General features: G+C 41.4%; 1 protein-coding gene across 6 annotated transcripts in view; it reads right to left on the reverse strand.

Annotated features, from left to right (window-relative positions):
• CSRNP3 (cysteine and serine rich nuclear protein 3) overlaps nt 1-21524 on the reverse strand; it is a 162819-nt gene that overhangs the window by 34570 nt on the left and 106725 nt on the right. For 5 of the 6 annotated variants that reach the window (XM_050916859.1, XM_050916856.1, XM_050916860.1 and 2 more), the window contains exon 2: nt 8456-8626. In XM_050916859.1, the coding sequence (XP_050772816.1) occupies nt 8456-8603 (148 nt within the window). In that variant the 5' untranslated portion in view covers nt 8604-8626. Of the gene's footprint in view, nt 1-8455; nt 8627-9816; nt 9911-21524 lie in introns of those variants that run through there. The other variant, XM_050916861.1, reaches the window with a different exon arrangement.

Below are 21524 nucleotides of genomic sequence, written 5' to 3' on the forward strand. Positions count from 1 at the left end.
CGCGTCTAGTCTGGACGCGGTGTATCGATCCCCGAGCGCGCTTACATCGATTCCGGAACTCCATCAATCCGAACGGAGTTCCGGAATCGACGCGGAGAGCCGCGGACATCGATGGCGCCCCGTCCAGACTGGTGAGTATCTCGATTTTAGAAATTCGACTTCAGCTACGTTATTCACGTAGCTGAAGTTGCGTATCTAAAATCGATTTTAATTTCTAGTCTGGACGTGGCCTAAGACAACCAAAGGTGATGCAGGGAGGTCAAAGTAGGAATATCAAGGCCACAAGCAGCTGACTAAAATGAAATTTTTTTCTACACGTGCATAACCTGTTTCATCAATTGTCCCAATTAACATATTTTCTTTCTTGAACCAAAGTGCATAAAGACTCTCCCTAGAAACTGTGGAAGTGATAAAATATAAGAAATTAATTTCTCACTGAAACACAAAGTTCTGGAAAAGAGTATCTTGGCTTTTTCTAAAACTAGAAATTTTACTGGCATATTTAAATTAATCAAATGTTTTTAAGCATAGGGTAACTATCTAAAATGTAAATCACTTTTAAATGGCAAGACAGGAAAAGGTTTGCTTATATTTATTTTTAAGTGCTAGAAAAAAAGTTAAGTTGGCTCTTTCCTAAAAATATTATCAGTTCTTTCTTCATATACCAGTTTATATTTACTACCATACATCATCAGATAGGCTCATTTTCTATAGGAAACATATAGAAGACATGTCTAAGGCCAGCACGGAGCTCTGCTAGTTTCAACTTTCCAATAATGATGTTGAAACACACTGAAACTGCTAGACCTTAACTGACTGAATATAGTGAAAATTGATCCAAATCAGAAACAAGGGTGAAAATATTAAAGTTCTGAATATCTTAGTCTTAGCAACTTACTGTTAGGTAAGTGAATGTAATTTTCCCATCAATTACACTATGATTTAAATTATGTTTGACTGATAAAGCTAAGAAACAACGAAGAAGAACTGAATGGGCTTTGAATGTGAGATGTAAGCAGCTGAGCAGGCTCAAGGTCATCCTTCCATTTGATATTTCATCTGACATGGAAGATCAATGTTCCCAGTATTACTGTTAGTAACAAATATGCTGCCTCCCCTCTCAAACCATTCAAATATACTGTACCTATAGCTGTATACATATACGGTATATACTAAAACATACAGCAGAATTCTAGAAATTGAACATATGCCACTTTCTGACTATGTATCAACGTACAGTAGCCATCTCCTTCTGGAAGGCAATGAAGCTTCTCAAATATGTGCTTATTCACAATATTGTATAAAGCTGGTCTGAAGATACTGTACATATGTTTCTTGGAATTTAGACCCTTACCATATGAACTCAGGGCACTGTTTGCAAAAGTAAAATTAAAGCACGTACATTCAACTTACGTTTCATATTTCCATATTGCCAGTATATATAGAGATTTCTGGCTCTGGCCAAATATTTCTGAGATCCTCTGATACTCACAATACTAAAAGCTGTAGTTTTTCCATGCCTATATTTAAAAACATTATCCCTGAAGCTAAAGAACAATATTTAGAACAATATTTCAGAAACAATCAAGATTTAATGTTATGCACTTGTGTTAAAACTTTCAAGTTTCTATTTCTAAATCTGACAATTTAATATATTCAGAAATAAGGAACACTAGTGACAATCTGTTTTATAAACTGGTGCACTCAGAACCAAATTGCTATTTTCTATTTTGGTGACTATCTGATGTAAATAGATTGTTTCAAACCCAGTCTATGATGAATCATATACACACTAAAGTAGATGCAGTGGTAACACAAATCAGCTTAAGGGTACACAGTCATCAGGATATTACCAGTAACAAAAGTTACTATGTCACTTCAATATTCCCCTATGGGACTGCTCAGAAATAATGTCATAGTAACGATTGCATTTTAGCTTATCAACATTATACTTAAATGTAATACATACATATCAGTGAAATACTACCAATATTGCCACAAGTAAAATGGTCTAAAAAGCTGTGCTTGAATCCTGCTTGGTTGGGAAGGGGCAAAAAGCAAGTCTGGGGGGTAAATTGGTATAGCCATCCTCTTTACTTCAGTGGAGCTATATTGACTTATACCAGCTAAGAATCTGGTAGCTGATATGGTCAGTAATATTGTATTGCTACTGACCAAATTCAGAAAAACAATGTCTGAAGACAATGCTCTTGCATCTCTCTTCCTTGGAGCTGGCCTGTACTTTCAATTGTCTCTCTCCTTAAGACAGGAGTCTCCAGCTCTCTTCCTTGGAGCTGGGTTGCAGTTTAGGTCAGCTATAGGGCCTTAACTAGCTTCTCCTTCAGTTGGCTCCTTTCCCCAATCAGTCCCTGGGCTCCAAGGGTTCAGCATACAAACCTTCCTTTGCTGTTTTCTGCCCTGCTATGAGGGAGGAGGCAGCATATGAGCTTTAAGGAAGGGAAACGGCATATCTCCGTTGGTCGGTCGCGAGAGAGCAGAGCCTTGTCCCACCCCCTCTGCAAGGCTCTAGGTCTGGGGTCCTTAAAGAAACAGTGATGGGATTTTTTCCCCAAACACCAATTATTGCAGAACTGCTTCCTTTCTACCAATATCTCCCGGTCCTTGTTTGTCATCAGTGCCAATGCTAGTAACTGGGGGCCTTAAGCAGGAATATTTTCCTTCTCTTCCCTCCACAACACATACTAACAATTAATAGTGCCCTCTCTCCTCCTTCTCCCCTCCCCATCCCCCCGCAGCTGCTTGGGGCCCTAAGTAATTGCTTAGTCTTTTTACGCCTATTGCCAACTCTGCACAGGGCCGTCCTTAGGCATAGGCAGAATAGGCAGCTGTGTAGGGCCTCACTCTGCCTGGGGGCACCACTCTGCAGGCAGCCCAGACAGTGTAGAAGCAGGGCTGCTGGGTCCTAGAGAGAGCCGAATGCAGCACAGTCTGAGGAATGGGATTGGCTGCTGGGGTCTCTGGGAAGGGGAGGGGGTGGGGGTTGGGAAAGGAGCTCACCTGCGAGTGTGACTCTTTTCCCCCGGCTGAGGTCAGGTGAGGCAGGCTCTGTGGCTCTGGAACCAGTATCCTTTGTTGTTTCCCATAACATCCATTCTTCTCCTCCCTGCTGCATGGAGCACCCCCTCCTGTCTCCCTCCTCCCCAGGAGCACCCCTCTCTCTCTCCTCCCTCCCCTCCGTCAGGGCTGGGTTGGGTGAGGTGCTGGGGGGGAGGGGAGGCTGGCTGCCTGCCTGCTGAGGAATGAAAGTGAAAGTAACTCACTTCCTCGGCAGGCAGCCAGAATTGGAATGTCACACAGGGCTTGGCTGGGGTTAGCCAGATGTGTGAAAAATCAGGATAGGGGATTGGGGTACAGTGATCAGATATCCCTATTTTATAGGGACAGTCCTAATTTTGGGATCTTTTTCTTATATAGGCTCCTTTTACCCCCCCACACCCACCCATCCCTGTCCTGATTTTACACACTTTCTGTCTGGTCACTCTAGGTGGGGGTAATTGGTGCCTATATAAGACAAAGCCCCAAATATCGGGATTGGCCCTATAAAATCAGGACATCTGGATATGGCCACCCTAGCTGGGGAGCGCCTCTCCCCCGGGCTGGCAGCTGCCAGCGATCCATCTCATCCGGGGGGAGCTGCACAGGGCAGGATGAGCTGCTGTGGCTCCATGGGTGCCCCGTCCCTGAGATCAGATGCTGTGCTAACTTCACCATGGTCTGTTGGGCTGGCGGCGGTGCCCATTGGCGTGTGATTGGACCTGAGGATTTGCTGCTGCTGTTGCCACTCTGCACCCCAAGAGGTGGATTTTGGGGTCCTGCAGTTTTCCACCTATCTCCTCCTCTACTGCAGCTGTTGGACCAGCAGGCTGGGGGGTGAGCCAAGCATGAAAGCAGTACTGTGTTGCCATTTAGATTGTCATTTAAAACTTTGTTTGCCAAAAATTCTTGCTAACAATCCTGAATCCAATTTCAATATTTTTTTTTAAAAAAATCAATATCTTAGCCAAAAACAGAAAATTAAATTGTTGACAATTATTAGTGACAGGTTTGGTTTGAGGCAGGGAGTGGGTCAGTTTTCATCAGAGAAACAAAAAATATTGACTGACTTTCCTATAGCCTGTTACTCCTGATAAGAGCCCTCCAACAACTGTAATATGCTCATCTCCTTACTAGTGTATAAAGCAGGGTTCGGCAACCTACGGCACACGTGTCAAAGGTGGCAGGTGAGCTGATTTTTGATGGTATGCAGCAGCAGGCTGAGCGGCTCAGCCCATCACTGCTCTGGGGTTCCGGCTGCTGCCCTATTGCCAGCTGGAATACCAGCCATCGGCCCCACTCAGCACCTGCTGCTGGCCTGGGGACCCCCAAGGAACCCCAGGCTGGCAGTGGGCTGAGCAGGCCAGTTGAACCACTCAACCTGCTATCAGCCTGGGGTTCCATTCACTCAGCCGGCAGCGGGCTGAGTGGGCTGGTGGCGGGCTGAGCGGGCCGGCGGCGGGCTGAGCAGGGCCGGTGGGGGGTTGAGTGGCTCAGTCTGCTGCCAGTCTGGGGTGCCAGCAGCACTCAGCCTACTGCTACTCCGGGGTTCCGGCTGCCGGCCCCTTGCCAGTCAGGAGCTCAGCCGCCAGCCCCACTCTGCCTCCTGCCAGCCTGGGTGAGCAGAATCCCAGGCTGGTAGCGGGCTGAGGGGGGGGGTTGGCGGCCGGGATCCTGGCTGGCAGCAGTTGGTGGTCAGAACCCCAGACCAGCAGCGGGCTGAGCAGGGCCTGGGATCCTTGTCTAGGGTTCCAGCCACCAGCCCGCTGCCGGTTTGGGGTTTCATTTACTCAGCTGGCAGTGGCCTGAGCAGGACCAGTGGCCAAGACCTCAGATAATAAAAATAGTTTATTTATATAATATAGACATAGAGAGAAACCTTCTACAAACATTAAAACGTATTACTGGCACGAGAAACCTTAAATTACAGTGAACTTGGCACACCACTTCTGAAAGGTTGCCGACTCCTGGTATAGAGTGACCATATGTTGTACTAAGATTCACCTGCTTTTTTTTTTCCCTGTGAGTCAGTATAACTTTTGCCAGCCCAGAAGTTGGGCAGCCAATGTTTTATGTTTTCACAATGTTTTCTCCAACTTTCATAAAGTAAATACATAGTTAATATGAGTTAAAAAGGCCAGGGACACTTCTTTGTGAAGAATCTGTACAGCAGATCATGCCCATAGACGATCCAGAAAAGAAATTTGAGGTTGAATTTTTTAATGTTGTGATGGATAAAGCAGTATCTGCTGTTGATGAAAGGTTTAATACCTTGCAAGTACACCATGAACAGTTTGGATTTTTGTATGACATAACTAAATTCAACGAAATAGGAAAACAAGAGCAACTAATGAAAAAGTGCAAGAATCTAGAGAGCCTCCTGAAGCACAGTGATACTTTTGATTTAAATGGACTTGAACTGTACGAAGAATTGAGTACACTGTCATCAATGTTGCCACATGCAAAATTGGTGATGGACATTGTACAGTTTATTCATACCCACAAACTTGTTGACATATACCCTAATGTGTACATTGCCACTCGTATTCTACTGACAATTCCTGTAACAGTAGCATCAGGAGAATGGAGTTTCTCAAAACTAAAGCTCATTAAAAACTATCTCCACTCTACAATGAGTCAGGAAAGCTTGACTGGTCTTGCTATTCTTGCGATCGAACAAGACACGACTTTGTCTTTATCATACGATGACCTTATTACTGATTTTGCAGCCAAAAAAGCCAGAAAGATTGCTTTTAATTAAAAACAAATCTTTGTTTCAATACCTCTTCATATAAATTTCCAATAAAATTTTGATAAATTAAAAAAAATATATTATTTGTATCATTCTGTCATATCAGAATTTTTTCTATAGTGCTGCTTCTTTAGTGCTAGTCCATCAGCATTACAGTGTGCTTAATTAAGTTAAACTGGTTTTAATAATGTGAATGTGGCAAGTTTTCCAATACTATAAGCTTATGTTTGTGTTGCTAAGAGCAGATCAGGCACAGGGGCACCAGTTTAATAATCTCGCCTAGGGCACCATAAATCCTAAGGCCGGCCCTGACTCTGCAGATCAGAATTTCAAAACCTAAAATGGCCACACCACGCAGTGGGGGTGGACTGACCCTTAGGCACCACTATTCTTAAGGGGCTCACTACTCTGATTCACACTTTCTGTTATTCAGGCACAAATCTGTGTGTGGAAACTCTTATTTTAAGAATGTCTTATATCAGTTTAGTTTACAGAAAAGCTGTGCAAAACTGTAGAATTATACAAACAAACACTTTCTATTGTAAAACAGAGAAACTGTCATAGCTTTTAAAACACTACAGTAAGAAACTGAAGTTATAGGATGCCTCAGTAAATTACAAAGGTATCTCGTTATTACTGTTAATTTTGATCAAGCAAACGTATCTTCTTGTGTTTAAGAGGTCAAAAGGCTGTAGTATCCTTGTGCTAAAATTAAATTAATTAGAAAACAAGATAAATAAAGACATTTTGCCCACTATTTTTCCTGCCCTTTGTGAGACAGTTGGTAGGAAAGAGGTAATGTAACTAACCAGTTCTGACCCCTCTAGTGGTAATCAGATTTATTAGTAGGTTGAAATCACCCACAGGACAGTTCACTCCACCACTCAACCACTTTTTTATTGAAACATAACCAAATATATATATATATTGTTAAAATAAGGTATACTACTTCCTTTCAGTGAACTGCTGGACAATTGAAGTATATTTTTGATGGAAGAGCTCACCAGCATTCCAAGGAACCTAAAATATAACAAAGGTGTCCATATTTCTAATGAGCAGAGTAGCTGGAAGTGAAAATATGTGACCCTGAACACATGTTCACATGAGATGAGTGATGGACATCAGCAGAAGTAAAAAGCATGAAGGAATGGAGAAAATAGGCAGTTTCAGCACAAAAACACTTGCACATCTTTATCACCTGCCAGCATGAATGAGAATCTGCCAACATGAATACTGCCATCATAAAACAGCATCAGACATCTGAATTATAATTCAGGGCTGAAATAGCTATTGCAAAGTCAAAATCCACATAATTTTCTCTCTTAAAAATGTGTTTAAATTGTATGTCTGCACGTGTGCACAAACGCGTGCACACATACCTCCCCTCCCCATTTTTCTTCACATTAGCTACACAAAATGCTTTTCACCAGTTTGGTGAATGATTATAGTTAATCAAGTCATAGTAATCCATTTCACTCAACATACATAATCATAGATAGGACATAATGACGCACATGACTGGGATTTTTTTCATTTTACATATGTAATTTATTCCTTATGATAAAATGAACATATAACCTATATTTTCCTTAAAACAGATAAGTTTCTATAGAAAGGTGTTTCACATCACATGATCAACACACAATGGAGTTGTTTTCTTGAAAAAGCTAGGATACAATATATACGATGTAGTTTATTTCTGCATATGAGGCAAACTGATAAATTATGGATAGCCTTTAGCGGGATAAAGTAATATGTCTGCACTAAAAAAAATCGCAGTAACTTGTAAGGTAGCTTTTCCCATTAATGAATGAGCATAAAGATTTGATGAGATTTAGGAATGCCGCCTCTAAATCATACAATAATTTCATTCCTATATTCTGAAATGGTTATGGGTTATATTGTACAAGAGGAAGAACTGAACACACAGGATCTGTGTAAATTTAGAATTTCATGCACTTTTCATGTATAAACTAAAGAGGAATAATATACAAAACCTGAATAAATCAGGAGTTGCAACTGTTATCATGCAGGTAGCTCCAGTTCAGTTAAATGAAGCAATTAAAAATTAAGCAATTGACTTCTTCAGTGGGACTATTTGTGCAAAGGAGAGTTGCAGAACCTGGCCCTAGACTGTTTAAAATATTCAACTCAGTATTTAGAAATACCCCTAAATGCAACCAACACCCCACGGCCAAAAACAAATCCATTCTCATCAGATATTCTAATCACATAAACTGCCCATTTCCCCAATACTAATTTCTCTCTACTGTTACTCACACCTTCTTGTCAACTGTCTGTAATGGGCCGCTCTCTTACCACTTCAAAAGTTATTTCTCCTCCCTTGGTATCCTGCTGTTAATTGATTTATCTCATTAGACTGACTTAACACTTGGTAAAGCACCCCACATCCTTTCACGTGTTTATACCTGCTACTGTATCTTCTACTTCATACATCTGATGAAGTGGGTTCTAGCCCACGAAAGCTTATGCCCAAATAAATTAGTTAAGTCTGTAAGGTGCCACAAGGACTCCTTGGTTTTTTTGCTGATACAGACTAACACGGCTACCACTGAAACCTGTCACCACGTAATATGGTTTCTCTTGTAGAGCAAAACAATGTGTCTTATATACAACTTTAGTACTTACGGGTAAAATGATTAGAAGTGGATGGATTGACGCTATCACCACTGTCAGCACTTTCACTGCTAGAAATGTCGTCATCAGATTCCCGCACAGAGGAGCAGGGCGAGGAGCCATCAACTTCTTCAAATTTTCTCTTTAAAATTCCACTCATAGCTGCAATGCTGTCACATGTACCTGTAACAGGAACAAGAGCAATGAAGCACTGAAAAATTTTATCACTGATCCCATGCAATCAAGGTCTACAATGTAATTTTATGGGGATTTTTATACACAAGATGGACTATCACTTTTGTTCCTGAACGACTGTTTATTGGCATGTATTGTATATGTTACAGGAAAGTAAAGAGTAACAAAAAACCAAACCCAGTAGTAATTTGTCTGCCCTTGCTCCCACGTTGTACAGTTGGAGGTGGGAGAGGCAAGGATACCCAGAGTTTGCTCAGAGGACATGTGCCCTTTGCATATCAACAGGACTGGACTTTGCCATATAAACAAATAATCCTTTTTGAATAGAGTTTTCACATATAATATGAGGACAAGCAGTTTTTAGGTTTATTCAAAAAATTAAGGAAAACAAACCACATTCCTCCAGTTTAAAAGAAGGTAGTGGGGGCAAGACATCAGTACAGCATGTCAGCTGTGTAACCACTAAGGCTTTGATCCTGTAGTGTACTGCACTTAGGTAGACCCCTTACACCTGCACAGAACCCACTGACTTCAATAGCACTCCACACAGATGCAGTACATTGCAGGAACAGGGCCTATCAATTGGATTTCAATTAACCAAATTGACAAAAGAGAGAGTTAGACTTGCTTCTCTGCTCTACCTTGCTTCAAAGCCTCGCACAACGCCACCTAGGAATGAGTTATCAACAAATTTTAGCACAGCAGCTCTGCATAACCTTGCCTTTATAAGTGGAAAGCAGAAACTACAGACATGGACATTATCTTATTATAAGAGTTTTTTTGTTTTCTGCTTTATTTAACGGTATGAATTAGGATTTGCTACAATGGATTGTTTGCCTATTAAGGCTTGGTCTACACTATAGCAAGGTCGATGTAAGCTGCCTTACATCTACCTAATAATGCACGTCTCTTCACTACCAGGCCGCTTCCACCAATGTAACTCGCCTGCTAAGTTGACTTAATTATTCCACCACCACAGGAGGCAGAGTGCTTAATTCGATGTTCTCAGGTTAACACAGAGGCAGTCAAGTATCAGAGGGGTAGCCGTGTTAGTCTGGATCTGTAAAAGCAGCAAAGAATCCTGTGGCACCTTATAGACTAACAGACGTTTTGGAGCATGAGCTTTCGTGGGTGAATACCCACTTCTTCAGAGGCAGTGTACACACGATGTTGCTTACATCAACTTAACTGGCCTCCAGGAGGTTTCCCACAATGCTCCACTATGACCATGCTGGTAAATGTTTTCAACTCCACTGCACAGCAGCCAGGTACAGTAACTCCTCACTTAACGTAGTTATGTTCCTGAAAAATGCGACTTTAAGTGAAACAGTGTTAAGCGAATCCCATTTCCTCATAAGAATTAATGTAAATGAGAGGGTTAGGTTCCAGGGAATTTTTTTTCACCAGACAAAAGACTATATATATATATATATATATATATATATATATATATATTCTCACACACACACACACACACACACTATTAGTTTTAAACAAACAATTTAATACTGGTATACAGTAATGATGATTGTGATGCTTGGTTGAAGTGGAGGAGTCAGAAGATGGGATATTTCCCTTACTGCTAAATGATGAATTAGCAATTGCCTGAGCCCTCAAGGGTTAACTCTCTCACTCTACAAGGCAGCAGGAATGGAGGGAATGGGTATGTGTGAGAGAGAGATGCGCATTTCCCCTTTTAAGTACACTGCCTTGTTAATTAGATCAGCTTGCTGAGACCAGCTGCTGCAAGCTCTCTCCATCCTGAGCCCTGGTGTATTCCCCTTGCTCTATGGAAAATGGGGTAAGTGGGGTGCAGGAGCAGGAGGGAGAGGGATACCCTGACATTAGGCCCCTCTTCCTTCCCTCCCCCTGCACAGCAAGCTGGAGTCTCGGGGAGCAGCTCCAAGGCAGAGGGCAGAAGCAGCACATGGCAGTGGGAGGAGGGACAGCTGCAATTACTAGCCTGCTGGGTGGCTGCAGCACAGGGAACTTAGGGGAGCGGGAAGCTGATAGAGGAGCTGCCGGTCCGCCCTGGTTCCAAGCCCCACACCAGCTAGCTGCAATGGGCTGCTCTTCCTGCAAGCAGTAGACAAAGCAGACGGCTTCCAAACTATGTTAGAAGGGAGCATTGCACAACTTTAAACAAGCATGTTCCCTAATTGATCAGCAATGTAACAACGAACCAACGTTAACTGGGATGACTTTAAGTGAGGAGTTACTGTACACAGGAAACAGACTCTTCCCTGTCAAAAGACCAGGATCTTATGAATTTCCATGTCCTATTTTTATCATTGTGGAGAGCTGATCAAGATAGCTCCACACCTCAAATGCACTCCAGCCTGGAGTACACAGGTGGTGGTGGATCTTCTTGGTCTGTGGCGAGAAGAGGCTATGGAGGTACAGCTCCGATCCAGCCATAGAAACATAGACATCTTTGAACAGATCGCATGGGGCATGGAGAAGAAGAGCTACATCAGGGACACTCAGCAGTGGTAAGTGAAAATCAAGGAACTGCAGCAGGCACATCAGAAGGCAAGGGAGGCGAACAGCAACTCTGGTGCAGTACCACAGACATGCTGCTTCTACAAGGAGGTGCATGAGATTCTCAGCAGCAACCTCACCACAAACCCCAAGAACAGCATGGATACCTCTAAGGAGTCACAATCCTGGACCAGCACAGGCAAGACTGAGGTGGTCTTGGATGAGGAAGAGGAGGAGGAAAATGGGATTCCATTCACCCAGAGAGTCAGGAGCTGTTTGTAACCCTGGAGCAGTCCACTCAGTTGCAGAACAGCATTGCGGCCGAGTCTGACGCTGGGGAAGGAACCTCTGGTGATTATGCAATTCTAAGTAGTATTTTGGGATCACATGTTCTTATAGTCTATTTTTAATTAAAACAGAAAGGTGAGGTAGAGAGTGGCTATCTGCTTCCTAGTAGCCGCAACAGCTAGGCAGATGTTGCCCCATGAAAAAGACTGTTTATGTATGCAGGCATGACTCAGGAATTCTCCACAGAGATCCCCAGAAAACTTTCGTGGAGGTCCTCTGCAATCCATTGCAGAAGGTTTCTGTGGAGGCCTGCCTTATTTCTTCTACCACGGTAGGACACTTTCCCATGCCACTCAATTATTCATTTGCCTGGAATCATCACAGTACACAGCATGGCAGCATAAGGACCCAGTCTGTACTTGGCGCTTGCAGAATCTGTTCCTCTGCCACCTCTGGTACCCTCTGGAGAGTGATATCACCCCACTGCAGTTAGGGAACCTCAATGCAACAAAACCATTTAGTATCTCCTGCACATTGCTCAGAGTCACAACCCTTCTTAGCAAAAGGAGATTAATGTCCCTGCATACTTGGATCACAACATCCTGCATGGTGGATTTACCATCTCCAAATTGATTCCTCACTGACCAATAGCACTTTGGCATTGCAAGCTTCCACACAGTGATCACCACTCGCTTCTCCATTGTCAGAGCAGGTCTCATTTTAGTGTTGCTTTGCTGCAGGGCTGGGGAGAGCTTCGAATACAAATCCTGGAAAGTGGCCTTGTGCATACAAAAGTTCGTCATCCCATAACTGCATAATGATGTGATCCCACCAGACAGTATTGTTTCTCGGGACCAGAAATGGCACTCTACCGTGTTCAGCTGCTGCAGGACTGCCAGCAGCAACCGGGAATTGTTTCATTCTATGGCTTCCAGCAGGGCTGCTTGAAAGACATTGAAATGTTCCATGCAGCAGCTCCTCTCATGACTTTGGAAATACTGCAGGATAAGGTGCAGCGAAACCCACCCAACCATAGCGCACATAATGCTCTTTGCTTGCTATACAATTCTACCTCATCCTAGCAATCAGTTTTCACCTGAAGCGTGAGACTGGAGTACCTCTAAAGAACATAAGAACAACCATGCTCGGTCAGACCATAGGTCCAACTAGCCAGTAACCTGTCTTCCAACAATGGATGATGTCAGGTGCCCCAAAGGGAATAAACGGAACAGGTAATCATCAAGTGATCCAGTCCCTGTCGCCCATCCCCAGCTTCTGGCAAACAGAGGCTAGGGACACCATCCCTACCCATCCTGGCTAATAGCCATTGATGGACCTATTCTCCATTAATGTATCTAGTTCTTTTTTGAACTCTGTTATGGTCTTGGCCTTGAACACATCCTCTGGCAAGGAGTTCCACAGTTGACTTTGCATTGTGTGAAAAACTACTTCTGTTTGTTTGTTTTAAACCTGCTGCCTATTAATTTCATTTGGTGACTCCTAGTTCTTGTGTTATGAGGAGTAAATAACACTTCCTTATTTACTTTTGCCACACCAGTCATGATTTTATAGACCTTTATCATATCCCCCCTTAGTCGTCTCTTTTCCAATCTGAAAAGTCCCAGTTTATTAATCTCTCCTCATACGGCAGCCTAATCGTTTTTGTTCCCCTTTTCTGAACCTTTTCCAAGTCCAATATATCTTTTTTGAGATGGGGCAACCAGATCTGTATGCAGTATTCAAGATGTGGGCATACCATGGGTTTATATAGAGGCAATATGATATTTTCTGTCTTATCTATCCCTTTATTAATGATTCCCAACATTCTGTTTGCTTTTTTGACTGCCACAGCACATTGACTGGATGTTTTCAGAGAACTATCCACAATGACTCCATGATTCTTTCTTGAGTGGTAACAGCTAATTTAGACCCTATCATTTTCTATGTGTAATTGGAATTATGTTTTCCAATGTGCATTACTTTGCATTTATCAACATTGAATTTCATCTGCCATTTTCTTGCCCAGTCACCCAGTTTTGAGAGATCCTTTTGTGGCTCTTCGCAGTCTGCCTGGGACTTAACTATTTTGAGCAGTTTTGTATCATCTGCAAATTTTCCCATCTCAGTGTTTACCCCTTTTTCCAGATCATTTATGAATATGTAAAATAGGATTGGGCCCAGTACAGTCCCCTGGGGGACATCACTATTTACCTCTATCCATTCTGAAAACTGACTATTTATTCCTACCCTTTGTTTCCTATCTTTTAACCAGTTATCAATCCATAAGAGAACCTTCCCTCTAATCCCATGACTGTTTTCTTTGCTTAAGAACCTTTGGTGAGGGACCTTGCCAAAGGCTTTCTGAAAATCTAAATACACTATATCCACTGGATCCCCTTGGCCACATGCTTGTTGACCCTCTCAAAGAAATCTAGTAGATTGGTGAGGCATGATTTCCCTTTACAAAAACCATGTTGACTATTCCCCAACAAATTAGTTCATCTATGGGTCTGAAAATTTTGTTCTTTACTATAGTTTCAACCAGTATGCCTAGTACTGAAGTCAAGTTTGCCGGCCTTAATTGCCATGGTCTCCTCTGGAGCCCTTTTTAAAAATTGGCATCATATTAGCTATCCTCCGTCATTTGGTACAGAAACTGATTGAAATGATAGGTTACAGATGACAATTAGTAGTCCTACAATTTCACATTTGAGTTCCTTCAGAACTTTTGGGTGAATACCATCTGGTTCTGGTGACTTATTACTGTTTAGTTTATCAATTTGTTCCAAAACTTTCTTTAATGAAACCTCAATCTGGGGACAGTTCCTCAGATCTGTCATCTAAAAAGAAATGCTCAGATTTAGGAATCTCCTTCACACCCTCAACTGTGAAGACCGATGCAAAGATTTCATTTAGTTTCTCCACAATGGCCTTATGGTCCTTGAGTGCTCCTTTAGCATCTTGATTGTCCAGTGGCCCCACTAGTTGTTTAGCAGGCTTCCTGCTACTGATGTACTTAAAAAATTTTTTTGCTATTACTTTTTGAGTCTTTGGCTATCTGTTCTTCAAATTCTTTTTTGGCTTTCCTAATTATATTTTTCACTTTGTTTGCCAGAGTTAATGCTCCTTTCTATTTTCCTCATTAGGATTTAACTTCCACTTTTTAAAGGATGCCTTTCTGCCTCTCATTGTTTCTTTTACTTTGTTGTTTAGCCATGGTGGCTCTTTTTTGGTTCTCTTACTATGTTTTTTAATTTGGGGTATATATTTAAGTTGAGCCTCTGTTAATAGTGTCTTTAAAAAGTTTCCATGCAGCTTCCAGGGATTTTACTTTTGGTGCTGTACCTTTTAATTTCTGTTTAACTAACCTCCTCTTTTTGTGTAGTTCCCCTTTCTGAAATTAAATGCTACAGTGTTAGGCTGCTGTGTTTTCCCAGCTAAACGGATGTTAAATTTAATTATATTATGGTCACTATTATCAAGTGGTCCAGCTACATTCACCTCTTGGACCTGATTCTGTGCTCCACTTTAGGACTAAATCAAGAATTGCCTCTCGTCTTGTGGGTTCCAGGCCTAGCTGCTCCAAGAAGCAGTCATTTAAGGTATAAAGAAACTTTATTTCTGCATCCTATCCTGAGGTGATATGTACCCAGTCAATATGGGGATAGTTGAAATCCTCCATTATTATTATTATTATTTTATTTTAATAGCTGTCTAATCTCCCTGAGCATTTCACAGTCATTATCACCGTCCTGGTCAGGTAGTCTGTAATATACCCCTACTGCTATATTCTTATTATTCAAGCACTGAATTACTATCCATAGAGACTATATGCTACAGTTTGGTTCATTTAATATTTTTACTTTATTTGAGTCTATGCTCTCTTTCACATATAGTGCCACTTCCCCACCAGCATGACCTGTTCTGTCCTTTCAATATATTTTGTACCCTGATACTACTGTCCCATTGATTATCCTCATTACATCAAGTTTCGGTGATGCTTATTACATCAATATCATTTAATATGAGGCACTCTAGTTTACCCATCTTATTATTTAGACTTCTAGCATTGGTATATAAGCACTTTAAAAACTTGTCTCTTTTTAGCTGTCTGCCATTACATGATGTAACTGAATGGGGCTTTTTTTGCATTTGACACTCTCTCATCAGATCCTACCTGTATTTTATAATCTTCCATCCTCTCCTCCTTATTAGAACATAGGGAATCTCCATTTATAGATCCTCCCCTAAAGGATGTCTGCACCCGTTGGCTTTCCCCAGCCCTTAGTTTAAAAACTGCTCTACGACCTTTTTAATTTTAAGCACCAGCAATCTGGTTCCATTTTGGTTTAGGTGGAGCCCATCCTACCTGTATAGGCTCTCCCTTTCCCAAAAGTTTCCCCAGTTCCTAATAAATCTAAACCCCTCCTCCCTACACTATCATCCCATCCATACATTGAGACCCTGCAGTTCTGCCTGTCTAACTGGCCCTGAACGTGGAATTGGAAGCATTTCAGAGAATGCTACCATGGAGGTCCTGGACGTCAATCTCTTACCTATTAGCCTAAATTTATCCTCCAGGACCTCTCTCTAATCCTTCCCTATGTCATTGGTACCAACATGTACCACTACCCCTTGCTCCTCCACTACATATAAGCCTATCTAGATGTCTTGAGAGATCTGCAACCTTCGCACCAGACAGGCAAGTTACTATGCGGTTCTCCTGGTCATCGCAAATCCAGCTATGTTTCCAATGATTGAATCGTCCATTACTAATACCTGTCTCTTCCTAATAACTGGAGTTCCCTCCTCCAGAGAGGTAACTTCAGTGTGGGAGGATACCACATCATTATCTGGAAGGAGGGTCCCAACTATGGGATCATTTCCCTCTGCTCCAGTTGGATGTTCTCCTTCCCTGAGGCTTTCATCCTCCTCAACAGCACAGAGGCTGTCAGACCGGACGTGGGACCGTTCTGCTATTTCTTAGCATGCAGAGCCAGTTCCTTCAAAATCCAACTAAGCATTTGATTCAATAGCCTCCTATGGCAGCTAATTCCATAGTACTTTATAAAATAAAAAATGACTTTTCAATTACAGCACATCACATCAACAGAGCCTTCAAAGCCATTACAATGTCCACCCTGACAGTATTTTGCATTGTAACAGTAATACAGAGGATGCCCGAGACTTTCACTGACACTGTACTGCATTTGGAAAATCTTTAGAATTATTACATTACAAAACATAGGAATTTAGTTAATTCTTAACCAGTGGTACCCTATATAGCACTAATGAGAGCTATATCCATGAAGCCCAATCTGGCAGTTTTATTCAGAAGAGAATGATCCCAAATAAATTCTATAGCAGTATAAAAGAAAGTTTGAAAACAAAGCAGCTGTATTAAATAATATCTCCATGGTAACATTTACTGCTCATTTTATAACTGTTCATTTTATAATTCTTTTTCTAAAACACTGATTTTGTTTGCTTCAATAAAAGTTAATTGAAATCCCTGATCAACTTGAAATAAATGTGTTATCCCTAACTTCCTTACCTGTCTGTAGAAGATTAGATTTGTATATAAGGGAAGAGAGGAGGAAGTTTCAGCTAAAACAGTTCAACCATTTCCAAGATCAAGGTTAGGAAAAAAGTTGTTTTGCCCATAATTTAAGGGGGAAAAAAAGCCTTACAATTGTTTCATTGTTTCATTATAAAGCTCTAGGACCTTCATGCTTTGCAGCAAGGACTTGAAATTTGGCAGGGACATCTCCCTCGTGTCAAGGATGTGTCTTTTGCTATTCATGTGAAAATTCACTCCCTTTGGCCAAGTTATAAGCCTCTGAAAAACTGCAGTCTGCACGTGCTTACTAAAGAATTGTTAGAGTTTGGAAACTGAATTCTCTGAAGATTCTGTCTGCACTGAGCATGCTCCATCTCCTCACATCTCCTCAGTGCTGATTCCCAAAGAGCAACTGAGCATGCTCCACCCTGTGACTACGGTGTCTATGTAGGACTTTCCCTGTAAGAGGGACACTGGTGTGAGGCACCAGAACAGTGTCTCATGTGCTTTCAATTCTCCCACTATTGGCATATGAAAAGTGAAGAAGAGAAGAATGTGGCCTGACTCAAATGCAGAGGAGCAAAAAACAGTGGCAGGAAAGGGAAAAAATGTAAAATGCAAAGAGAGGCAGCGCTCAGGATGGATGGGATGATTAGGAGCAGGCGTGGGGAGAAGGGACAAGCACAGAGGAAAGTAAAAGATGGGGACAGGGTAGGAACAAGAAGGAAAAGGGGGGAAGATCAAGAGCCAGGGAAGGGGGAACAGGGGTAGGGGCTGTAGGGGCAGGGATGGCAGGAGTCAGATGTAAGACAGTAGTGGGATTGGGGACAGAGGAGACAGGAGTGGGAGAGAATAGTGGGGGAAGGACAAGGGCAGGAGCTGGAGAGAAGGGAATCAGAGCAAAAGGAGACAAGGAGAGGATTAACGGTTTATAAAAAATGAGGAGTCCTGTGGCACCTTAAAGACTAACAGATTTATTATTTATGTTATCAATGGCTTATGACCACTTGGGAATACTCCCCTACAGATCCTGGAATTCAACACAGGAGTCCCAAGTCTCAACATTCAGTTTGACAAATAGGCATGAAGCTCACTGGCAAAATGCATCTCCACCCTCCTCTAAAGGCAGATCCATACAGAACAGTGGTCCTAAATCTTTTGTACTGGTGACCCCTTTCACATAGCCTCTGAGTGCGACCCCCTTATAAATTAAAAAAACTTTTAAATATATTTAACATCATTATAAATGCTGGAGGCAAAGCAGGGTTTGGGGTGGAGACTGACAGCTCACAACCCCCAACATGTAATAACCTTGCAACCCCCTGAGAGTTCCCGACCCCCAGTTTGAGAACCCCGATATAGATGATAAACTGGAAAGTGTGTAGTGAATGCAGCAGGCGATTGCAGTAAGATAACCTTGTAGTTCAGAGAGTTTAATGTCATCCTGCAGAATTTGATTCTACACTCCCTCCCTCCCACACACACTTCTTATAGAGTTCCCGTGTGATGATGAACAAGTCATGAACTAAACTTTTCAGAGGTGTTTCTTATTTTCTGAATTCTGAACTTGAGACACCTGGGAGCTGATCTGCAGAAGTGCTCAGCATTCCCAACTGGAACATAGGTCAATGGGAGCTCTGGTCTGAACATATAAAGTGCTATAAAATGCAAAGTTCTCTGAAAAATCAGGCCCCAGATGTCTCAAATTGAGCACTCAAAATTAGTCAACATTTTTGACAATTTCCCCCTTAATCTCTGCCTCAGTGCCCATGTGTAAAATGGGGATACCATCACCTCACACTTTGGGACTGTTGTGAAGATAAATTAATTAGTTGTAAAGCACTGAGATGCTGTGATGATAGCATCCTAGAAAAACCCAGGAAGAAATTAATATTTCTGTATTCAGTGTAGGATTTATATGGTGTGCAGTAAATAACGCATGGCATTATAGGTTGAAAGATGAAGATAAAGAGAAAAATGGAACAACAACCCATTCAATGAGCACCAGCCTTTCTGGTCACTGAATGAGGTAGGTAGAAAAAATAGCATGTGATCATGTAAATAAAGATGGTATCATAATGAATATGCAGAAAGGAGCTGAATTAACATAGCATCAGCCACCTTAATTCTGGCATTTCTTAACTTCTGAGACCTTGGCCTTGCAACTTTAATACTCTTAATATAGATGTTTTGGACATAGTATTATATAATTTTATATAATTATATAATACACATACACACACACACACACACACACACACACACACACATTTAATATATACATTATTTAAAGGGCATAAATGGATTTTGTTCCGGCAATTTGTAATGTATGTTTTTATTTGTTGAGTACCATCTCTTTAAATTCCTAAGAACTGTCTCTTTGCACAGACAGCAGCATTGTGTGCTCAAAGCTGGTACAATCTGTTAGAGAGAATATACACTCAGGGTGTTTTCTCATGAAACTTTTTTTTGTTCTTTGTTTTCCTTAATTTAAAATACTATATACTTTAAACTGATAATGTGTTTTTTTTCTCTTTGTGTCTTGAAATATAAGGGCAATGAAGTTAGTTTTTTTTAAACAAAGGAAAAGGTCATCTTCTGAAATACTAAAACCTAACATTTGTATCTTTGTACAAATTGTTAAACAGACAAGAACACTGATATAGCCCAGTTCTCTAGTACATTAGGCAGACCTGTCCACATTTTTGGAGACAGAAGAAATATTCTGCACAGTTATTATTACATATTTGGTCAGCGGTCACTGTTTCTTTAGTAGCTCTACTATGACTTGTAGGGCTGTCTTGGATGATGGCCTACTGGGAAATTATATGGGTTAGCCACCAAAAATGGATGAGATGAAATAGCGGCTCAGAGATATATTATGAATTGTTCTTTTCTTTAGCAGAAATATTTGAGGAATGGTATCTGAACCGAAATAATTATTTTCAGGTTCCCCCTAAACAAATGTAAAATTATCAGTAGGAGGTTGATTTTGCAAGAGACCAAACTACCAAGCACCTTGCAAAATTGAGGTATGGATCCAGAAATGACCTGTTAGAAGGCTGTTTCCATTCAGGATTTTGGACTACATGCCCCTGAAATGCCAAGTGATGACTGAGGAAAATGCTAGGCATGATTTTGTGAGCAGAAGTAACTGGAAACTGGAGTTCAAAACTTTAGAGTACACACACACTTCTATAAGTAGAGAGGAAGTATTACACTGGTGTACAATTTTTGAGAAGTCGCCTGCTTCAGAGATAAAATGTGCTATTTATTATGTATTTTGATGTGCTGAATTCAAATATGACAATTAAAACAACTGATTGGCTACTGTTTCTAAGATATTTAAGTTTTTACATTTTATGTCTATGTATATTGTGTAGATAGTAGAGTTTTAATCATAAATTGTAAACCTAGGTCTTTTCATGTGTTTATGGTTGCTTTACATGATAATATTTCACCTGTCCTGTTTATGTAACACTTTAAAAATCAGCAAAAGGGTTATATAAATAAAATTGATTATGAAACAAAAGGCAAAACACTATTATGCACACAGTTTAGTCCTATTCAGTGTCTACTCGGCGCTTCTTGGTTTGTCTCTTGTATTCATTAAATGGAGCATCTCTTGTCACTGTCCAGCAATAGTCTGCAAGCATTGATGGGCTCCATTTGCCCTGATAGCCTGCTAGGAGATTCCACTGCTGTAGTGTGGAGCCCAACAGCTCTGCCTTACTCTTGGGTAGTTCCAAATCCCTGACAAGGTCATTCAGTTCACCTTGTGTTATAAGGTGTGGTTCAGAGGAGGAGGATGGGAGAAAATGTGGGTCCTGTGACATTGATGATTCAGGACCAGAAGTTTCATCCTCTTCCTCTTCCTCGTCTGACTCAAGTGAGAATGATTCTGGTGCATCAGGAACCAGCAGTCCTTCTCCGTGGGGTACTGGGCGTATAGCTGATGGAATGTTTGGATAATGCACAGTCCACTTTTTCTTCTTTGACACACCTTTCCCAACTGGAGGCACCATGCAGAAGTAACAATTGCTGGTCTGATCTGTTGGCTCTCTCCAAATCATTGGCACTGCAAAAGGAATAGATTTCCTTTTCCTGTTCAACCACTGGCGAAGATTTGTTGCACAAGTGTTGCAGCATATGTGTGGGGCCCACCTCTTGTCCTGATCTCCAATTTTGCAGCCAAAAGAAAGGTGATAGGCTTTCTTAACCATAGTGCTTATACTGCGCTTTTGTGATGCAAAAGTCACTTCACCACAAACACGGCAGAAGTTATCTGCACTGTTCACACAAGTACGAGGCATCTCTGCTCACTTTGGCTAAACAGAAATGTGTCCCTTTGCAAAATCAAACACTGACAAATAAGAGAGCACGACACTGTATGATTTCTAGAGCTGATAAAGGGCAATTTGTTCAGCAGAGTGATGTAAGCTTCGTTATGATTGCATCATCCATGACTTCTAGGAATAAAAGGATGCAATTCATATCATGTATGACACAATACCAGCTTCAGATTGCATCATTCATTGTTTTGCCTAAAAAGCAAGT

Source organism: Gopherus flavomarginatus, chromosome 10 (assembly GCF_025201925.1).
Source record: "Gopherus flavomarginatus isolate rGopFla2 chromosome 10, rGopFla2.mat.asm, whole genome shotgun sequence".
NCBI classification, from domain to species: domain Eukaryota; kingdom Metazoa; phylum Chordata; order Testudines; family Testudinidae; genus Gopherus; species Gopherus flavomarginatus.